This window comes from Cetorhinus maximus, unplaced genomic scaffold (assembly GCF_964194155.1).
Source record: "Cetorhinus maximus unplaced genomic scaffold, sCetMax3.hap1.1 HAP1_SCAFFOLD_973, whole genome shotgun sequence".
Taxonomy (NCBI): domain Eukaryota; kingdom Metazoa; phylum Chordata; class Chondrichthyes; order Lamniformes; family Cetorhinidae; genus Cetorhinus; species Cetorhinus maximus.
The window spans coordinates 33,118-52,500 of record NW_027596915.1 but is presented as its reverse complement, the minus strand read 5'-3'; the positions used below and the strand labels follow the sequence as shown (position 1 = coordinate 52,500).

The 19,383-nt window shown below is 47.8% G+C and overlaps 1 protein-coding gene across 1 annotated transcript in view; it reads right to left on the bottom strand.

Moving 5' to 3' along the window:
* The window catches only part of LOC144675366 (calpain-2 catalytic subunit-like), a gene marked incomplete at its 3' end in the record, with an annotated part of 93,180 nt that extends 76,269 nt beyond the window's left edge, over positions 1-16,911 (bottom strand). The window contains exon 1 of the mRNA XM_078536195.1: positions 16,453-16,911. Coding sequence (XP_078392321.1) covers positions 16,453-16,689 — 237 coding nt within the window. The remainder of the gene's footprint in view (positions 1-16,452) is intronic.
* Positions 16,912-19,383: the final 2,472 nt, after the last annotated feature.

Genomic DNA, 19,383 nt, shown 5'->3' with positions numbered 1-19,383 from the left:
CAGGGTTTGCCTTGGTTTGAGATGAACCCTTGTCCCACCCCCTTGCAGACCAGTAGGGAATAACCCTCATCATCAGCTTCCAAGCTGATTGGGATTAATACACACAAGCTCAGATTCGAAAATTCTGAGGGAAAAAGATTACCTGAAATTCAGAAAGATTCTAGGAAAACCAAAAGACACAAACACATGGCCTAGGTGGTTCCAATGGATAAAAAGGGGTTTCTTTTGAAGAGATGAATTAAATATTAAAGGAAATCTGCTTCCCAACAGCACTGGAATTTGAATTTGGGACAATCTGAAGATGTAAAGTGTGGTGTAATTTAACAGGTTACTTTTGATGCTATCCAAAGATAAAGAATGTGCCAATAAACATGTGGGATTCTAATCTGGATACAAATCATTACACACGAAAAAGGGGTTGTTTTAATTTTGATAGCATAAATTACAGTTCTTACAAAGTTTAAAATTTTGAGGTTTGGTTCTTGATAAAGGCAGAGGGGCATGTTAGTGGGGTGGTGAAAAAGGCATATGGGACACTTGCCTTTATCAATCAAGACATAGATGACAAAAGTAGGGAGGTCATGTTGGAGTTGTATAGAACCTTGGTGAGGCCACAGCTGGAGTACTGTGTGCAGTTCTGGTCGCCACATTATAGGAAGGATGTGATTGCACTGGAGGGGGTGCAGAGGAGATTCACCAGGATGTTGCCTGGGATGAAACATTTAAGTTATGAAGAGAGGTTGGATAGACTTGGGTTGTTTTTGTTAGAGCAGAGAAGACTGAGGGGCGACCTGATCGAGGTGTACAAGATTATGAGGGGCATGGACAGGGTGGATAGGGAGCAGCTGTTCCCCTTAGTTGAAAGGTCAGTCACGAGGGGGCATAAGTTCAAGGTGAGGGGCAGGCGGTTAAGGGGGGATGTGAGGAAAAACTTTTTTACCCAGAGGGTGGTGACGGTCTGGAATGTGCTGCCTGGGAGGGTGGTGGAGGCGGGTTGCCTCACATCCTTTAAAAAGTACCTGGATGAACACTTGGCACATCATAACATTCAAGACTATGGGCCAAGTGCTGGTAAATGGGATTAGGTGGGTAGGTCAGGTGTTTCTCACGTGTCGGTGCAGACTCGATGGGCCGAAGGGCCTCTTCTGCACTGTGAGATTCTGTGATTCTGTAAAGTTCTCAAAAGGGAATTTTTATTTTAAAAGGTTTGACAACAATTGGCACTAATTCAAATACTGCAAGCTTTTATATTTGTCAGTCTGTTCCCAAAATGGGAAGTTAAACTCAAGAACTTGACAAAGTTTGGCAGAAATCCCATTTTTGCCGAGTTAATGAATCTGGGATAATGCTAAAAAGAAAAGTCAGACATAATTTAGTGGGTTAGTTTTAAAACAATAAGATGTGGTTTGAGAAGAAGATAAGGAAGCAAAACATGTCAATGCCTAATTTCTGTTTGAAAACTGTGGGGAGAATATTTTATTGGACTGTAAAATCTCTCCAGACACCTGAACAAGATTAGATGGTAGCTGTTGTATGTGTAAAATGGTAGGAGGCAAGTAGGAGAAAGAGTTCGGGAAAGAGGGCACCATATACAAACTGTTTTAAGGGAAGTGAATTTGATAATCTGGCCATTCCAATGTCTGCACAGGGGGAGATAAGCAAAGATCTAGACACAGAGATCCCCGTTGACATAGAATAGTTAATATGGCCTAAAGAGGAAGGAAACATTTTAAATGATCAAAACAATAGAGAAACTGACCTCAAGAGAATCTTAGGATGATTGTGGTCAGGACAAAAAAACCTGAGGAGGTAAAACTATTCGGTATCTGTGATTGAGGCAACTGAAGGGTAAGGAGAAATAATACCTAACAATTTACCACAAGATAGATACTGGTCAAGGGAAAGCTGGGAACAGGCTAACTAGATGTATTACTGATTATATTAATGTGCCTGTGAGCTACAAAGAGTAAGACCACAGGATTAACACTCTGATGACAGAGAGAGTTAAGCAGCTCCCAGAGAGAACTGCCATTGGAAGTGAAGATAGTGAGCCATTGAAAGATAGGGTAAGAAGGTACATTGTAGAGTTGTGTAGACAGCTTAAGGAATTGAGGTCCAACGTGGGACAGCAGCAGGAGGTAATAAACTGGATGGAAAAATACAGGACTATGTAAGGGAATTCAGTAAGGAATTACATGGGTTGAGAGAGGAGGTTAGAGACTGACAGATGACTAAGGATATGGAAACAGGCAAATCCAAAGAGCAACAACAGACCCCCCCCCGCCCCCGCCCCCGGTGTGGGGAATAAGGTGATGGTCAGGGTGTGCCCTGAGTGAACAGGGTTTGGCCCAGGTGACATGGACCATACCAGGTAATGATGACAGGTGATCCGTGTGCACCTATAGATATGGAAATGGGAAATAAACAGAGGCATTCCACACAGTTAAAGATATATGATGAATCACCAAGCGATAACCCAGACAACGGGAGCCAATGTTAATGTTTCCACAGGTCTGTGATCCTGGCTATGGGCGTGTCAGTGTTGACATGGGAAACACCAGCGGTTAAAGTGAATAATGACACCTGCCTTCACCCTGGGCAGTACATACTGCTGCCCCAAGGAGGGAGTGGGGAATGGCTAACAACGCCCAACACCTGGATCAGGGATCAAGTCACAACACGGACACATCAAACAAACAATTGGGAACAGGAACCCCCACGTGTGATCACACAAAGAGTTGTAAGAGTACTTTACATTTAACAGCATTAGGGCAGCCAATCCAGCTAACACCACTGGAGTGTAACAATGGGATCTTCACGGGATGGTGGGACTTACCCAAGGGTAAGGACAATGATGAACTGACGAATGCACTCTGGAGGATACACCCTAGCGGGAAATACACACCCAGTAACACCTCACTAAGCATTAGCATAGACACGAGTGGTGGGGGAAGGAGAATCGGGATTTATGACAATAGAACTGGACTGGGTTGGTGGTTTGGGGGATGTAGAATGTACGCGCCCCCTACCAGTCTGTCATCAACAAGCATTTAGACGTAACAAGAGATTAATGTGACCACCGGATGGACGGACCGACCTCCCTTTGTTTGGGAACCGGGTCCTGAGGGGCAATATTGTCAAGAAACATGTAAATATGTAATAGGCAGAGGTTGTTATGATACTCAATGTTTCACCGTGACGATGTATCGATATCAAAGACCCACTCGATGTCCAGATGTAGTAAGCACCCCCCCCGGGATGGGAGAGTCAGGATAGGAAAGTCAAAACCACTATTACATGATGTACCTATGGTATCTCTGGAAGTGACATACACTATCTCCGGACTCCTGTCAGTGTTACACACCACTTGTCACAGTCACCAGGATTCCATAAAATGGGCTAGAAGCCAACGGGAGAGGATAGTCAATGGCTATAAATTTCAAATCGTTCTGAGAATTGGAGTAAAAGCACAGGCTAGGTTAGAAAGAAGTACACCAGGAGACATCGGAGGGTGATTTGGGATTGCCAGTTCCAGGCTTAATTCAGGTTAGATCTATGAGTGAAATGATGCCTCCTGGGTGACTGCTCAGACCGCCCGAGGGTTACACTACAGTCCGCACGGGACAGGAGACCGCCCGAGGGTTACACTACAGTCCGCACGGGACAGGAGACCGCCCGAGGGTTACGCTACAGTCCGCACGGGACAGGAGACCGCCCGAGGGTTACACTACAGTCCGCACGGGACAGGAGACCGCCCGAGGGTTATGCTACAGTCTGCACGGGACAGGAGACCGCCTGAGGGTTACACTACAGTCCGCACGGGACAGGAGACCGCCCGAGGGTTATGCTACAGTCCGCACGGGACAGGAGACCGCCTGAGGGTTACACTACAGTCCGCACGGGACAGGAGACCGCCCGAGGGTTATGCTACAGTCCGCACGGGACCGGATGTGGACCTGACAGTCGGGGAGCTACAGAGAGGGTCTGCCACAGGTCCTTAGGCAGACTGCAGATGGGGTAATAGACACGGCCGAATCACAAACCACAGGGAGGGTATGTGATAGGCTAGCACGAGATTTACTGACGGGGTAAAATCCGACATTGAGGATATCAGGTTCAGGACAATTCCCGAACACACGTTCCAGTCAGTTTACCAATTAAACCTCAGAAATTTACACAAGGTGCGGCAGGATTTGGTGATTACCACAACCCCAAGGTGGAGGAGAGGATGGAGTGATAAAACTCATCATGGCCAATCCCCAAGAACATCATCCAAACAGGGCTTTCCCGAACAGCCAGAGGTTCGAGTCCCTAGGAGGAGATAAAGGGGGGATGGTATTCGGCGTGGGGCTAGCTGGATTTATATCCTATGTAAAAGACAGGGTACTGATGAGTACTAGAGACTGTTGTTCAGAATGAAGAAATTACATTGTGTGCACATGTCAAACACTGGAGGTATTTACAAACACCGGCAAAGTTACATTCACCGCTTTACCCATTCAGGAAGCATTTAAGGCAATTCAGGTGTCCGCAACTCAATGGTGCTTCATGACCAGCAAGGCTGAGTCCCTTTATGGGGACTTACATTGTGCTAACAACCCGAGTTTCTGCCTACAGGTGACTGACCCATTTACTATAGGAGACTTCCATTTGCCAGGCAGAACCATGGAATACTTGTTGAAGATGGTACTCCCTCCTATTCTGCAACTACCACATAGGCCAGTTGAAGAGGAGAAGTTACAATCCCCGATCACACAGCGACCACAGAGACTCAGGCTTCCTATAACCAGTTTTATTCAAGCTTATGCAAGGGAGCCACATCCATTCGACAGAATGAAGATCCTGCTCCCAGATTGATTACGTTTCATTACTTTTGTACTTTTTCTTATCATAATGCATTTGAGTACATTTGAATACATCCAATCGGTAACTGACACCAGTCCCATGCTAACTCTATCCTATTGAGTACATAAACATGTGATTTTGCTAACCAATTATTCTAAAGGATGTATACATAATTATATTATCCAATCAAAATTAAAACACGTACGCAAAGACCTTGGTTCTCACAACTCAAGACTGTGTTTCATCAAAGCCCCCTCTTTGTCCATTGTTGATCTTCCCATATCTAAGCTAAAACCATCTGCCCCTTCCCTATGTGAGAGGGGAGTACACTTAACCTAATTTATGTCCTTTCTTGTGTCTCCTGTCTGACTCTCAAGGCTGTGCAATGTTCATCTGATAATCTTCAGCTTTTAATATGTTTAGCAGCCATGTCTGCCTGGAGATGTTAAGGGTTTTTCAGTAAATTCTTACTGTATTCTCTTTTAGCATTTTTAATTTCTCCCAAACAGTCTCCCCTTTTGGCCCTTGGCAAAGCCCACGCTGGCCACACCTTAAGTTGAGAATTCCTCTCCTGGTCCTTCAGGTGGCCAGTTGTCCAGACCGCCAGAGGAATCCTAAACCACCTGGTGGTACAACATAACCTTCCCTTCCCTTGTCTTCTCCCTCAGAGTACGCATAGGTCGGGGAACTGATGCGCAGTTTTGGTTTGTTACTGTCTGTGCCTGGAGAGTCCCTTTCCAGGGTTTATGTTGGTAGCAGCAGAGTCCGATAGCCCATAAGAGCATAATTCCTGTGACTATCGTCATACCCATTCTAACCATCTCCCACCAATTCATCAATCTCCCGGCCATAGCATAGGAAGTAGCTGACTGGGCTAACCTCCTGGCCGATTAGATGGCGAAATCCACTTGCACACACCCCCCTCTCAATTTACTCTCCAGAAGCTTCTACATACAATTGAGCTATTCTTGTAGCTTCCTCCATGACCAGGCGTGCTATTCTAACAGGAGTTTGATCTGTGAACAATGTGTACACAATGTGTAAACAAGTTAGCCCTTGGTGGGATAACACCTTTACAGGAGCATGTTGGCCCTGAACTCTCTCTATTTCCTTTTAGAATGACTCCCACTGCTCTGATGTGGATTTTCCTACAAGTAGCTGCTCCCAGTCCACTTTGGCCAGATCCTGTCTTATATTAAAATCGGCCTTTCCCCAATTCAGAACCCTTATTTCCTGTCCACCTTTGTCCTTTTCCATAACTACCTTCAATATTACAGAGTTATGCTCACTATCACTGAAATGCTCCCCCACTGACACTTCTACAATTTGCCTGGCTTCATTCCCTAAGATTAGACCCAGTATCGCCCCTTCTCTTTCTAAGTGCTAGCCCAAAAAGCACTCCTGGATACACTTTAAGAATTCCACCTCCTCTAAGCCTTTCACACTAAGACTATCCCAGTTAATATTGGGGGAGTTGAAATCCCCTATGATTATTACCTTATTATTTTTACACTTCTCAGATTTGCCTACATATCTGCTCCTCTATCTCCCCTGACTGTTTGGGGGCCTATATTACACTCCCAGCAAAGTGATTGCTCCCTTTTTATTTTTAAGTTCTACCCATATGGCCTCATTTGAGGAACCTTCTAAGATACCATACCTCCTTACTGCAGTAATTGACTCCTTGGTCAATAGTGCAAAGCTGTCTCCTCTTTTACACACTCCTCTGTCACGCCTGAAGATTCTATACCCTGGAATATTGAGCTGCCAGTCCTGTCCTTCCCTCAACCATGTCTCTGCAATAGCAACAATATCATATTCCAATGTGTTAATCAACACCCACAATTCATCTACCTTCCTTGTAAGACTCCTACTGGGGTACAGTACTGATGGGGACAGGTCTGTCACTGTATAACACTGGGGTACAGTACTGATGGGGACAGGTCTGTCACTGTATAACACTGGGGTACAGTACTGGTGGGGACGGGTCTGTCACTGTATAACACTGGGGTACAGTACTGGTGGGGACAGGTCTGTTACTGTATAACACTGGGGTACAGTACTGGTGGGGACAGGTCTGTCACTGTATAACACTGGGGTACAGTACTGGTGGGGACAGGTCTGTCACTGTATAACACTGGGGTACAGTACTGGTGGGGACAGGTCTGTCACTGTATAACACTGGGGTACAGTACTGGTGGGGACAGGTCTGTCACTGTATAACACTGGGGTACAGTACTGGTGGGGACGGGTCTGTCACTGTATAACACTGGGGTACAGTACTGGTGGGGACAGGTCTGTCACTGTATAACACTGGGGTACAGTACTGGTGGGGACAGGTCTGTCACTGTATAACACTGGGGTACAGTACTGGTGGGGACAGGTCTGTCACTGTATAACACTGGGGTGCAGTACTGGTGGGGACAGGTCTGACACTGTATAACACTGGGGTACAGTACTGGTGGGGACAGGTCTGTCACTGTATAACACTGGGGTACAGTACTGGTGGTGATGGGTCTGTCACTGTATAACACTGGGGTACAGTACTGGTGGGGACAGGTCTGTCACTGTATAACACTGGGGTACAGTACTAGTGGGGACAGGTCTGTCACTGTATAACACTGAGGTACAGTACTGGTGGGGACAGGTCTGTCACTGTATAACACTGGGGTACAGTACTGGTGGGGACAGGTCTGTCACTGTATAACACTGGGGTACAGTACTGGTGGGGACAGGTCTGTCACTGTATAACACTGGGGTGCAGTACTGGTGGGGACAGGTCTGACACTGTATAACACTGGGGTACAGTACTGGTGGGGACAGGTCTGTCACTGTATAACACTGGGGTACAGTACTGGTGGTGATGGGTCTGTCACTGTATAACACTGGGGTACAGTACTGGTGGGGACAGGTCTGTCACTGTATAACACTGGGGTACAGTACTAGTGGGGACAGGTCTGTCACTGTATAACACTGAGGTACAGTACTGGTGGGGACAGGTCTGTTACTGTGTAACGCTGGAGTACAGTACTGGTGGGGACGGGTCTGTCACTGTATAACACTGGGGTACAGTATTGGTGGGGACAGGTCTGTCACTGTATAACACTGGGGTATAGTACTGGTGGGGACGGGTCTGTCACTGTATAACACTGGGGTACAGTACTGGTGGGGACAGGTCTGTCACTGTATAACACTGGGGTATAGTACTGGTGGGGACGGGTCTGTCACTGTATAACACTGGGATACAGTACTGGTGGTGGTGGGTCTGTCACTGTGTAACACTGGGGTACAGTACTGGTGGGGACAGGTCTGTCACTGTATAACACTGGGATACAGTACTGGTGGGGACAGGTCTGTCACTGTATAACACTGGGGTACAGTACTGGTAGGGACAGGTCTGTCACTGTATAACACTGGGGTACAGTATTGGTGGGGACAGGTCTGTCACTGTATAACACTGGGGTACAGTTGTTTCCTTTTATTCATTCATAGGATGTGGGTTTCTCTGGTTGGGCCAGCATTTATTGCCCATCCCTAGTTGCCCCTTGAGAAGGTGGTGGTGAGCTGCCTTCTTGAACCGCTGCAGTCCATGTGGTGTAGGTACAGCCACAGTGCTGTTAGGGAGGGAGTTCCAGGATTTTAACCCAGTGACAGTGAAGGAACGGCGATATATTTCCAAGTCAGGATGGTGAGTGACTTGGAGGGGAACTTCCAGGTGGTGGTGTTCCCATCTATCTGCTGCCCTTGTCCTTCTAGATGGTAGTGGTCGTGGGTTTGGAAGGAGCTGTCTAAGGAGCCTTGGTGAATTCCTGCAGTGCATCTTGTAGACGGTACACACACTGCTGCTACTGGCGGGGTACATTGTGTTACAGTCTGTTACAGTCCCAGTGCTGGGCGGACCCCGTGCCTTGCTGTAATTGAACACAGTGAGCGCTGGCTGAAGTTGAGAGTGGGAATAGCTCGGAGCTGCGAGGGCTCCTGTTGTTCGAAGCAGCCTGTTATTGGAAATGTGTGCAGCTGCAGGCTTGTTTGCACAGATATGGGTGTGGCTGCCGTTTAAAATCAAGGCAAGTTTGCTTTTTGAAAAAGATTAAATACAGTCCAGCCTGCGGCTTAGCTCAGTAATCAGCGTCCAGTCCCATCTGCATTCGACACTCACACTGCCAAGGCTGCCCTTTTACCCCAGGCCTCACCACCAATCCAGGAAGAACTTAGCTGAGTACATTGCAAATGGTTGGGTTCTTTTGGGAGATTTGAGTACAGTTCAGTCAAGCACAGTGCTCGGTGACTGGAGTCACATACACAACCACAGAATTATTCAAGCACAAAATGTGGCCATTCAGCCCATAGTGTCTGCATCAGCTCCCTGACTGTGCAATTCACCCCGTGCCTCGCGCCCCATAACCCAGCACATTCTCCCTCTTCAGGTAACAGTCTAAATCCCTTTTGAAAGCCTTGATTGACCCTGTCTCCACCACACTCTCAGACAGTGCATTCCAGATCCTAACCACTCGATTGACCCTGTCTCCACCAAACTCTCAGACAGTGCATTCCAGATCCTAACCACTCGATTGACCCTGTCTCCCCCACACTCTCAGACAGTGCGTTCCAGATCCTAACCACTCGATTGACCCTGTCTCCCCCACACTCTCAGACAGTGCATTCCAGATCCTAACCACTCGATTGACCCTGTCTCCCCCACACTCTCAGACAGTGCGTTCCAGATCCTAACCACTCGATTGACCCTGTCTCCACCTCACTCTCAGACAGTGCATTCCAGATCCTAACCACTCGATTGACCCTGTCTCCACCACACTCTCAGACAGTGCATTCCAGATCCTAACCACTCGATTGACCCTGTCTCCACCACACTCTCAGACAGTGCATTCCAGATCCTAACCACTCGATTGACCCTGTCTCCACCACACTCTCAGACAGTGCATTCCAGATCCTAACCACTCGATTGACCCTGTCTCCACCACACTCTCAGACAGTGCATTCCAGATCCTAACCACTCGATTGACCCTGTCTCCACCACACTCTCAGACAGTGCATTCCAGATCCTAACCACTCGATTGACCCTGTCTCCACCATACTCTCAGACAGTGCATTCCAGATCCTAACCACTCGATTGACCCTGTCTCCACCATACTCTCAGACAGTGCATTCTAGATCCTAACCACTCGCTGTGTGAAACATTTCCCTCATGTCTCCATTGCTCCTTTTGTCAATCACTTTAAATCTGTTCTTTCTGGTTCTCGATCCTTCCACCAATGGGAACAGTTTCTCCCTATCTACTCTGTCCAGACCCCTCATGATTTTGAATACCTCTATCAAATCTCCTCTCAACCTCCTCTTCTCCAAGGAGAACAGTCCCAACTTCCCCAATCTATCTACATAACTGAAGTCCCTCATCCCTGGAACCATTCTCATGAATCTTTTCTAACATACATACGAACATATGAATTAGGAACAGGAGTGGCCACTCGGCCCCTCGAGCCTGCTCTGCCATTCAGTAAGATCGTGGCTGATCTGAATGTAACCTCAACCCCACATTCCTGCCTCCCCCCGATAACCTTTCACCCCCTTGTTAATCAAGAATCTATCCAGCTCTGCCTTAAAAATATTCAGACTCTGCTCCCACCGCCTTTTGAGGAAGAGAGTTCCAAAGACTCACCACCCTCTGAGAGAAAACATTTCTCCTCATCTCTGTCTTAAATGAGCGACCCCTTATTTTTAAACAGTGACCCCTAGTTCTAGATTCTCCCACAAGAGGAAACATCCTCTCCACATTCACCCTGTCAAGACCCCTCAGGATCTTAAAGGTTTCAGTTAAGTCGCCTCTTACTCATCTAAACTCCAGTGGATACAAGCCTAACCTGTCCAGCCTTTCCTCATAAGACAACCCGCCCTATTCCTGGTAGTAGTCTGGTAAATCTTCTCTGAACTGCTTCTAACACATTTACATCTTTCCTTAAATAAGGAGACCAGTACTGTACACAATACTCCAGATGTGGTCTCACTGATGCCCTGTTTTGTAATCAATTCCTCTCACATTAAATAACATCTAATTACCTGCTGGACCTGCAAACTAACCTTTTGTGATTCATGCACTAGGACACCCAGATCCCTCTGAATCTCAGAGCTCTACAATCTCTCACCATTTAGATAATAAGCTTGATTTTTATTCTTCCTCCCAAAATGAACAATTTCACATTTGCCCACATTATACTCCATTTGCCAGATCTTTGCCCACTCACTTAACCTATCGATGTCACTTTGTAGCCTCCTTACATCCTCTTCACAATTTACTTTCCTACCTATCTTTGTGTTGTCAGCAAATTTAGCCACCACTCCCTCAGTCCCTTCATCCAAGTCATTTATATAAATTGTAAAAGGCTGATGCCCCAGCACTGATCCCTGTAGCACACCACTCGTCACATCCTGCCAACCAGAAAAAGACACATTTATGCCAACTCTCTGCTTCCTGTTAGCCAGCCAATCCTCTATCCATGCCAATAAGTTACCCCTACACCATGAGCTTTTATTTTCTGCAATAACCTTTGATGTGTCACTTTATCAAATGCCTTCTGGAAATCTAAGTACAGTACATCCACCGGTTCCCCTTTATCCACAGCACATGTGACTCCTTCAAAGAATTCCAATAAACTGATTAAACATGATTTCCCTTTCACAAAACCATGTTGACTCTGCCTGATTGCCTTGAATTTTTCTAAGTGCCTGTTATAACGTCTTTAATAATAGCTTCTAACATTTTCCCTATGACAGATGTTAGGCTAACTGGCCTGTACCTATTTCCGGGATGTTACTTGTCTCCTCTATAGTGAAGACTGAAGCAAAATACCTGTTTAATTCATCCACCACCTCCCTACTTTCCATTATCAGTTCCCCAGACCCACTCTCTATAGGACCAATGCTCCCTTTGTTAACTTTTCTTATTTAATTATCTATAGAAACTTTTACTATCCATCTTTATATTACTCACTAGCTTTCTCTCATACTCTAATTTTTCCCTCCTTATTAATCTTTTTGTCATTCTTTGCTGTGTTTTATATTCTTTCCAATCTTCTGACCTGCTACCTGTCTTTGCGTAATTATATGTTTTTTCTTTAAGTTTGATATTGTCTTTAACTGTTTTAATTAACCACGGATGGTGGATTCTCCCCTTGGGATTTTTCTTTCTCATTGGAATGTATCTATTCTGTGTATTCTGAAATATCCCTTTAAATGTCTGTCACTAAACCCCTATTGACATATCCCTTAACCTCATTTGCCCGTTCACTCTAGCTAACTCTGCTTTCATAATTGCCCTTATTTAAGTTTAAAATAGCAGTCATGGACGCATTCATTTCTCTCTCAAACTGAATGTAAAATTCAATCATATTATGATCACTGCTACCTAGGGCTGCCTTCACCATGAGGTCATTAATTAATCCTTTCAGCCCCCTCTCTACTGCCCTCACATCCTTCCGATAGTGTGGCCCCCAGAACTGTACACAATATTCCAGCTGGGGTCTAACCAGTGTCTTATATAAATTCAGCATAACCTCCCTGCTCTTGTACTCTATGCCCCTATTAATAAAGCCCAGGATACTATATGTTTCATTAACTGCTCTCTCCACCTGTCCTGCCATCTTCAATGATCTATATACATATCCACCCAGGTCCCCCTGTCCCTGCACCCCCTTTAGAGTTTCTCCCTTTATTTCATACTGTCTCTCCATATGTTTCCTGCCAAAATAAATCACCTCACACTTCTCTGCATTGAACTTCACCTGCCACTTGCCTGCCCAATCCACCAACATGTCTATGTCCTTTTGAAATTGAAGACTATCCCCATCACAGTTGACAACATTTCCAACCTTCGTACCATCTGTAAATTTTGAAATCATGACCTGCACACCACAGTCTAGGTCATTAATATACAGCAGGAAGAGCAAGGGTCCCACCACTGACCTCTGGGGAACTCCACTACAAACCTCCCTCCAGCCCGAAAGTCCATTGACCATTACTCTCCGCTTCCTATTTTTCAGCCAATTTTGTATCCGCGTTGCTACTGTCCCTTTTATCCCATGAGCAATAACTTTTCTCACAAGTCTGTTGTGTGGCACTGTGTCAAATGCCTTTTGGAAATCCATATACACCACATCAACAGCGTTTCCCTTATCAACCCTCTCTGTTACCTCCTCAAAAAACTCAAACAAGTTCGTTAAACACAATTCTCCCTTAAGATATCCAGGCTTTCCTTCATTAACCCACATTTGTCTATGTGACAATTAATTTTGTCTCTAATTATTGTTTCTAGAGGTTTCCCCACCACTGAAGTTAAACTGATTGGTGTGTAGTTGCTGGGCTTATTTTTACCCCCTTTTCTGAACAAGGGTGTAACATTCGCAATCCTCCAACCCTCTGGGACCAGGCCTGAGTCAAAGGGAGATTGGAAAATGATGGCCAGTGCCCCTGCAACTCCCACTCTCACTTCCCTCAGTATCTCATCCAGTCCCAGTGCCATGTCAACTTGAAGGACAGATATCCTATCCAATGCCTCCTCCTGATCAGTTTAAAGGTTACTAGTCTCTGAATGACCTCCACTTTCCCTGGGTAACATCTCCTTCCTTTCCAGTCAGACCGGGTAAGGATGGCACCCGAAAGGACATGAATGACCCATTGGGTTTTATGACAATTTGTTCACTTCATGGTCACCAGTGCCGATTGGAGCTTTTCACCAACAGATTCCTCAACTTCAATTCAAATTCTTAAACAACTGCTGTGAGGTTTGAAGCCACACTCTCTGCGTTACTAGCCCACTTAATTTATTTTATTCATTCTCGGGATGTGGGCGTCGCTGGCTGGGCCAGGATTTATTGCCCATCCCTAGTTGCCCTTGAGAAGGTGGTGGTGAGCTGCCTTCTTGAGCCGCTGCAGTCCATGTGGTGTAGGTACATCCACAGTGCTGTTAGGGAGGGAGTTCCAGGATTTTGACCCAGTGACAGTGAAGGAACGGCCGATATATTTCCAAGTCAGGATGGTGAGTGACTTGGAGGGCAACTTCCAGGTGGTGGTGTTCCCATCTATCTACTGCCCTTGTCCTTCTAGATAGTAGTGGTCGTGGGTTTGGAATGTGCTGTCTAAGGAGCCTTGGTGAATTTCTGCAGTGCATCTTGTAGATGGTACACACACTGCTGCTACTGTGCGTCGGTGGTGGAGGGAGTGAATGTTTGTGGATGGGGTGCCAATCAAGCGGCTACTTTGTCCTGGATGGTGTCGAGCTTCTTGAGTGTTGTGGGAGCTGCACTCATCCAGGCAAGTGGGGAGTATTCCATCACACTCCTGACTTGTGCCTTGTAGATGGTGGACAGGCTTTGGGGAGTCAGGAGGTGAGTTACTCACTGCAGGATTCCCAGCCTCTGACCTGCTCTTGTACCCACAGTATTTATATGGCTAGTCCAGTTCAGTTTCTGGTCAATGATAACCCCCAGGATGTTGATAGTGGGGGATTCAGTGATGGTAATGCCATTGAACATCATGGGCAAATGGTTAGATTCTCTCTTGTTGGAGATGGTCATTGCCTGACACTTGTGTGGCATGAATGTTAGGTGAAACCCGGTACTCCTGCACCCTTAAATGTAGAATCACAGAATCACACGGTGCAGAAGAGGCACTTCGGCCCATCGAGTCTGCACTGACACGTGAGAAACACCTGACCTACCTACCTAATCCCATTTACCAGCACTTGGCCCACAGCCTTGAATGTTATGACGTGCCAAGTGCTCATCCAGGTATTTTTTAAAGGATGTGAGGCAACTTGCCTCCACCACCCTCCCAGGCAGCGCATTCCAGACCGTCACCACCCTCTGGGTAAAAAAGTTTTTCCTCACATCCCCCCTAAACCTCCTGCCCCTCACCTTGAACTTATGCCCCCTTGTGACTGACCCTCCAACTAAGGGGAACAGCTGCTCCCTATCCACCCTGTCCATGCCCCTCATAATCTTGTACACCTCGATCAGGTCGCCCCTCAGTCTTCCCTGCTCCAACAAAAACAACCCAAGTCTATCCAACCTCTCTTCATAACTTAAATGTTTCATCACATCCACATCCTCCCTATAATGTGGCGACCAGAACTGCACACAGAGCTCCAGCTGTGGCCTCACCAAGGTTCTATACAACTCCAACATGACCTCCCTACTTTTGTAATCTATGCCTCGATTGATAAATGTAAGTGACCCATATGCCTTTTTCACCACCCCACTAACATGCCCCTCCACCTTCAGAGATCTATGGACACACATGCCAAGGTCCCTTTGTTCCTCAGAACTTCCTAGTGCCATGCCATTCATTGAATACTTCCTTATCAAATTATTCCTTCCAAAGTGTATCACCTCACACTTTTCAGGGTTAAATTCCATCTGCCATTTATCTGCCCATTTGACCATCCCGTCTATATCTTCCTGTAGCCCAAGACACTCAACCTCACTGTTAACCACCCAGCCAATCTTTGTGTCATCCGCAAGCTTACTAATCCTACCCCCCACATAGTCATCGATATCGTTTATATAAATGACAAATAATAGGGGACCGAGCACAGATCCCTGTGGTACGCCTCTGGACACTGGCTTCCAGTCACTAAAGCATCCTTCTGTCATCACCCTCTGTCTCCTACAACTAAGCCAATTTTGAATCCACCTTATCAAATTACCCTGTATCCCATGTGCATTTGACTCCTAGGTAGGGCACTGAGGAGTGCAGAGGAACAAAGGGATCTGGGAGTTCAGATACATAATTCCCTGAAAGTGGCGTCACAGGTAGACAGGGTTGTAAAGAAAGCTTTTGGCATACTGGCCTTCATAAATCAAAGTATTGAGTATAGGAGTTGGGATGTTATGGTGAGGTTGTATAAGACATTGGTGAGGCCAACTTTGGAGTATTGTGTGCAGTTCTGGTCGCCTAACTACAGGAAGGATATCAGTAAGATTGGGAGAGTGCAGAGAAGATTTACCAGGATGTTGCCGGGTCTTAAGGAGTTGAGTTACAGGGAAAGATTAAACAGGTTAGGACTTTATTCCTTGGAGCGTAGAAGGATGAGGGGAGATTTGATAGAAGTTTACAAAGTTGTGAGGGGTATAGACAGAGTAAATGCGAGTGGGCTCTTTCCACTTAGATTAGGAGAGATAAACATGAGAGGACATGGCTTTAGGGTGAAAGGGGAAAGGTTTAGGGGGAACATTAGGGGGAACTTCTTCACTCAGAGAGTGGTGAGAGTGTGGAACGAGCTACCATCTGACGTGGTAAATGTGGGCTCACTCTTAAGTTTTAAGAATAAATTAGATAGATACATGGATGGGAGAGGTCTGGAGGGTTATGGACTGGGTGCAGGTCAATGGGGCTAGTGGAATAATATTTGGGCACAGACTAGAAGGGCCGAATGGCCTGTTTTCTGTGCTGTAGTGTTCTATGGTTCTATAAGTCTCCCATGTGGGAGCTTGTCAAAGGCTTTGCTGAAATCCATATAAACCCAGCCCCAGTCCCAGTCCCAGACCCCAGTCCCCTCTCTCTCCCCCTCTCCCCCTCTCCCCCTCCCTGACTCACCCGGGGCCGCCTCCACATCACATCCCGAGTTTTGTAGGAATCCGGGGCGAGATCCTTGAATCCGAGCGAGGAAGGAGCGGCCGGGAAAGCGGGATCCTGGAAGAGGGATCCAGTCTGAAGGCAGTGATCCAGCAGATCCTGGTAATCCTGCTGCAGGAACTTACTGGCCAGACTGTTGGAGCCGATCCCATCCCGGCGCTGGCGGGATCTCTGGATATTCAGCGCCATTCCCGACATCAGAGCCGATCCTGTGCACAGCTCAGACAGGACAGAGAGAGAGAGAGTCACACCCAGACAGGACAGGACAGGGTGGGGTTCCCAGAGTCAGAGAGTAACTCCTATAACACTCACAGCACCGCTTACACAGGACAGAGAGAGTCACACCCACCCAGACAGGACAGAGAGAGAGACACACCCACCCAGACAGGACAGAGAGAGAGAGAGTCACACCCAGACAGGACAGGACAGGGTGGGGTTCCCAGAGTCAGAGAGAGAGTAACTCCTATAACATTCACAGCACCGCTTATACAGGACAGAGAGAGTCACACCCACCCAGACAGGACAGAGAGAGAGACACACCCACCCAGACAGGACAGAGAGAGAGACACACCCACCCAGACAGGACAGAGAGAGAGACACACCCACCCAGACAGGACAGGGTGGGGTTCCCAGAGTCAGAGAGAGAGTAACTCCTATAACACTCACAGCACCGCTTATACAGGACAGAGAGAGTCACACCCACCCAGACAGGACAGAGAGAGAGACACACCCAGACAGGAGAGAGAGAGTCACACCCACCCAGACAGGACAGAGAGAGTCACACCCACCCAGACAGGACAGGACAGAGAGAGAGAGTCACACCCACCCAGACAGGAGAGAGAGAGAGAGTCACACCCAGACAGGAGAGAGAGTCACACCCACCCAGACAGGAGAGAGAGAGAGAGAGAGTCACACCCAGACAGGAGAGAGAGTCACACCCACCCAGACAGGAGAGAGAGAGAGAGAGTCACACCCAGACAGGAGAGAGAGTCACACCCACCCAGACAGGAGAGAGAGAGAGAGAGTCACACCCAGACAGGAGAGAGAGTCACACCCACCCAGACAGGAGAGAGAGAGAGAGAGTCACTCCCAGACAGACAGGACAGAGAGAGACACACCCACCCAGACAGGACAGAGAGAGAGAGTCACACCCAGACAGGACAGAGAGAGAGAGTCACACCCAGACAGGACAGGGTGGGGTTCCCAGAGTCAGGGAGTAACTCCAATAACACTCACAGCACCGCTTATACAGGACAGAGAGAGTCACACCCACCCAGACAGGACAGAGAGAGAGAGAGACACACCCACCCAGACAGGACAGAGAGAGTCACACCCACCCAGACAGGACAGAGAGAGAGAGAGTCACACCCAGGCAGACAGGACAGGGTGGGGTTCCCAGAGTCAGAGAGAGAGTAACTCCTATAACATTCACAGCACCGCTTATACAGGACAGAGAGAGTCACACCCACCCAGACAGGAGAGAGAGTCACACCCAGACAGGACAGAGAGAGAGAGTCACTCCCAGACAGACAGGACAGAGAGAGACACACCCACCCAGACAGGACAGAGAGAGAGAGTCACACCCAGACAGGACAGAGAGAGAGAGTCACACCCAGACAGACAGGACAGAGAGAGTCACACCCACCCAGACAGGACAGAGAGAGTCACACCCACCCAGACAGGACAGAGAGAGTCACACCCACCCAGACAGGACAGAGAGAGTCACACCCACCCAGACAGGACAGAGAGAGAGAGAGAGTCACACCCAGGCAGACAGGACAGGGTGGGATTCCCAGAGTCAGGGAGAGAGTAACTCCTATAACACTCACAGCACCGCTTACACAGGACAGAGAGAGACACACCCACCCAGACAGGACAGAGAGAGTCACACCCACCCAGAGCAGGACAGAGAGAGAGACACGCCCATCCAGACAGGACAGAGAGAGACACACCCACACAGACAGGACAGAGAGAGTGACACACCTACCCAGACAGGACAGAGAGAGTCACACCCACCCAGACAGGACAGAGAGAGAGAGTCACACCCAGACAGGACAGAAAGAGAGAGACACCCACCCAGACAGGACAGAGAGAGAGAGACACCCACCCAGAAAGGACAGTGAGAGAGACACCCACCCAGACAGGACAGAGAGAGACATACCCACCCAGACAGGACAGAGAGAGAGTCACACCCACCCAGACAGGAGAGAGAGTGACACACCCACCCAGACAGGACAGAGAGAGTCACACCCACCCAGACAGGACAGAGAGAGAGAGAGTCACACCCAGACAGGACAGAAAGAGAGAGACACCCACCCAGACAGGACAGAGAGAGAGAGACACCCACCCAGACAGGACAGAGAGAGAGAGATACCCACGCAGACAGGACAGAGAGAGTCACACCCACCCAGACAGGACAGAGAGAGACACACCCACCTAGACAGGACAGAGAGAGACACACCCACCCAGACAGGAGAGAGAGAGTCACACCCACCCAGACAGGACAGAGAGAGAGAGAGTCACACCCAGACAGGAGAGAGAGAGAGAGAGTCACACCCAGACAGGAGAGAGAGAGAGAGAGTCACACCCAGACAGGACAGAGAGAGAGAGAGTCACACCCAGACAGGAGAGAGTCACACCCAGACAGGACAGGGTGGGGTTCCCAGAGTCAGAGAGAGAGTAACTCCTATAACACTCACAGCACCGCTTATACAGGACAGAGAGAGTCACACCCACCCAGACAGGACAGAGTCACACCCACCCAGACAGGACAGAGAGAGAGAGAGAGAGTCACACCCACCCAGACAGGACAGAGTCACACCCACCCAGACAGGACAGAGAGAGAGAGTCACACCCAGACAGGACAGAGAGAGAGAGTCACTCCCAGACAGA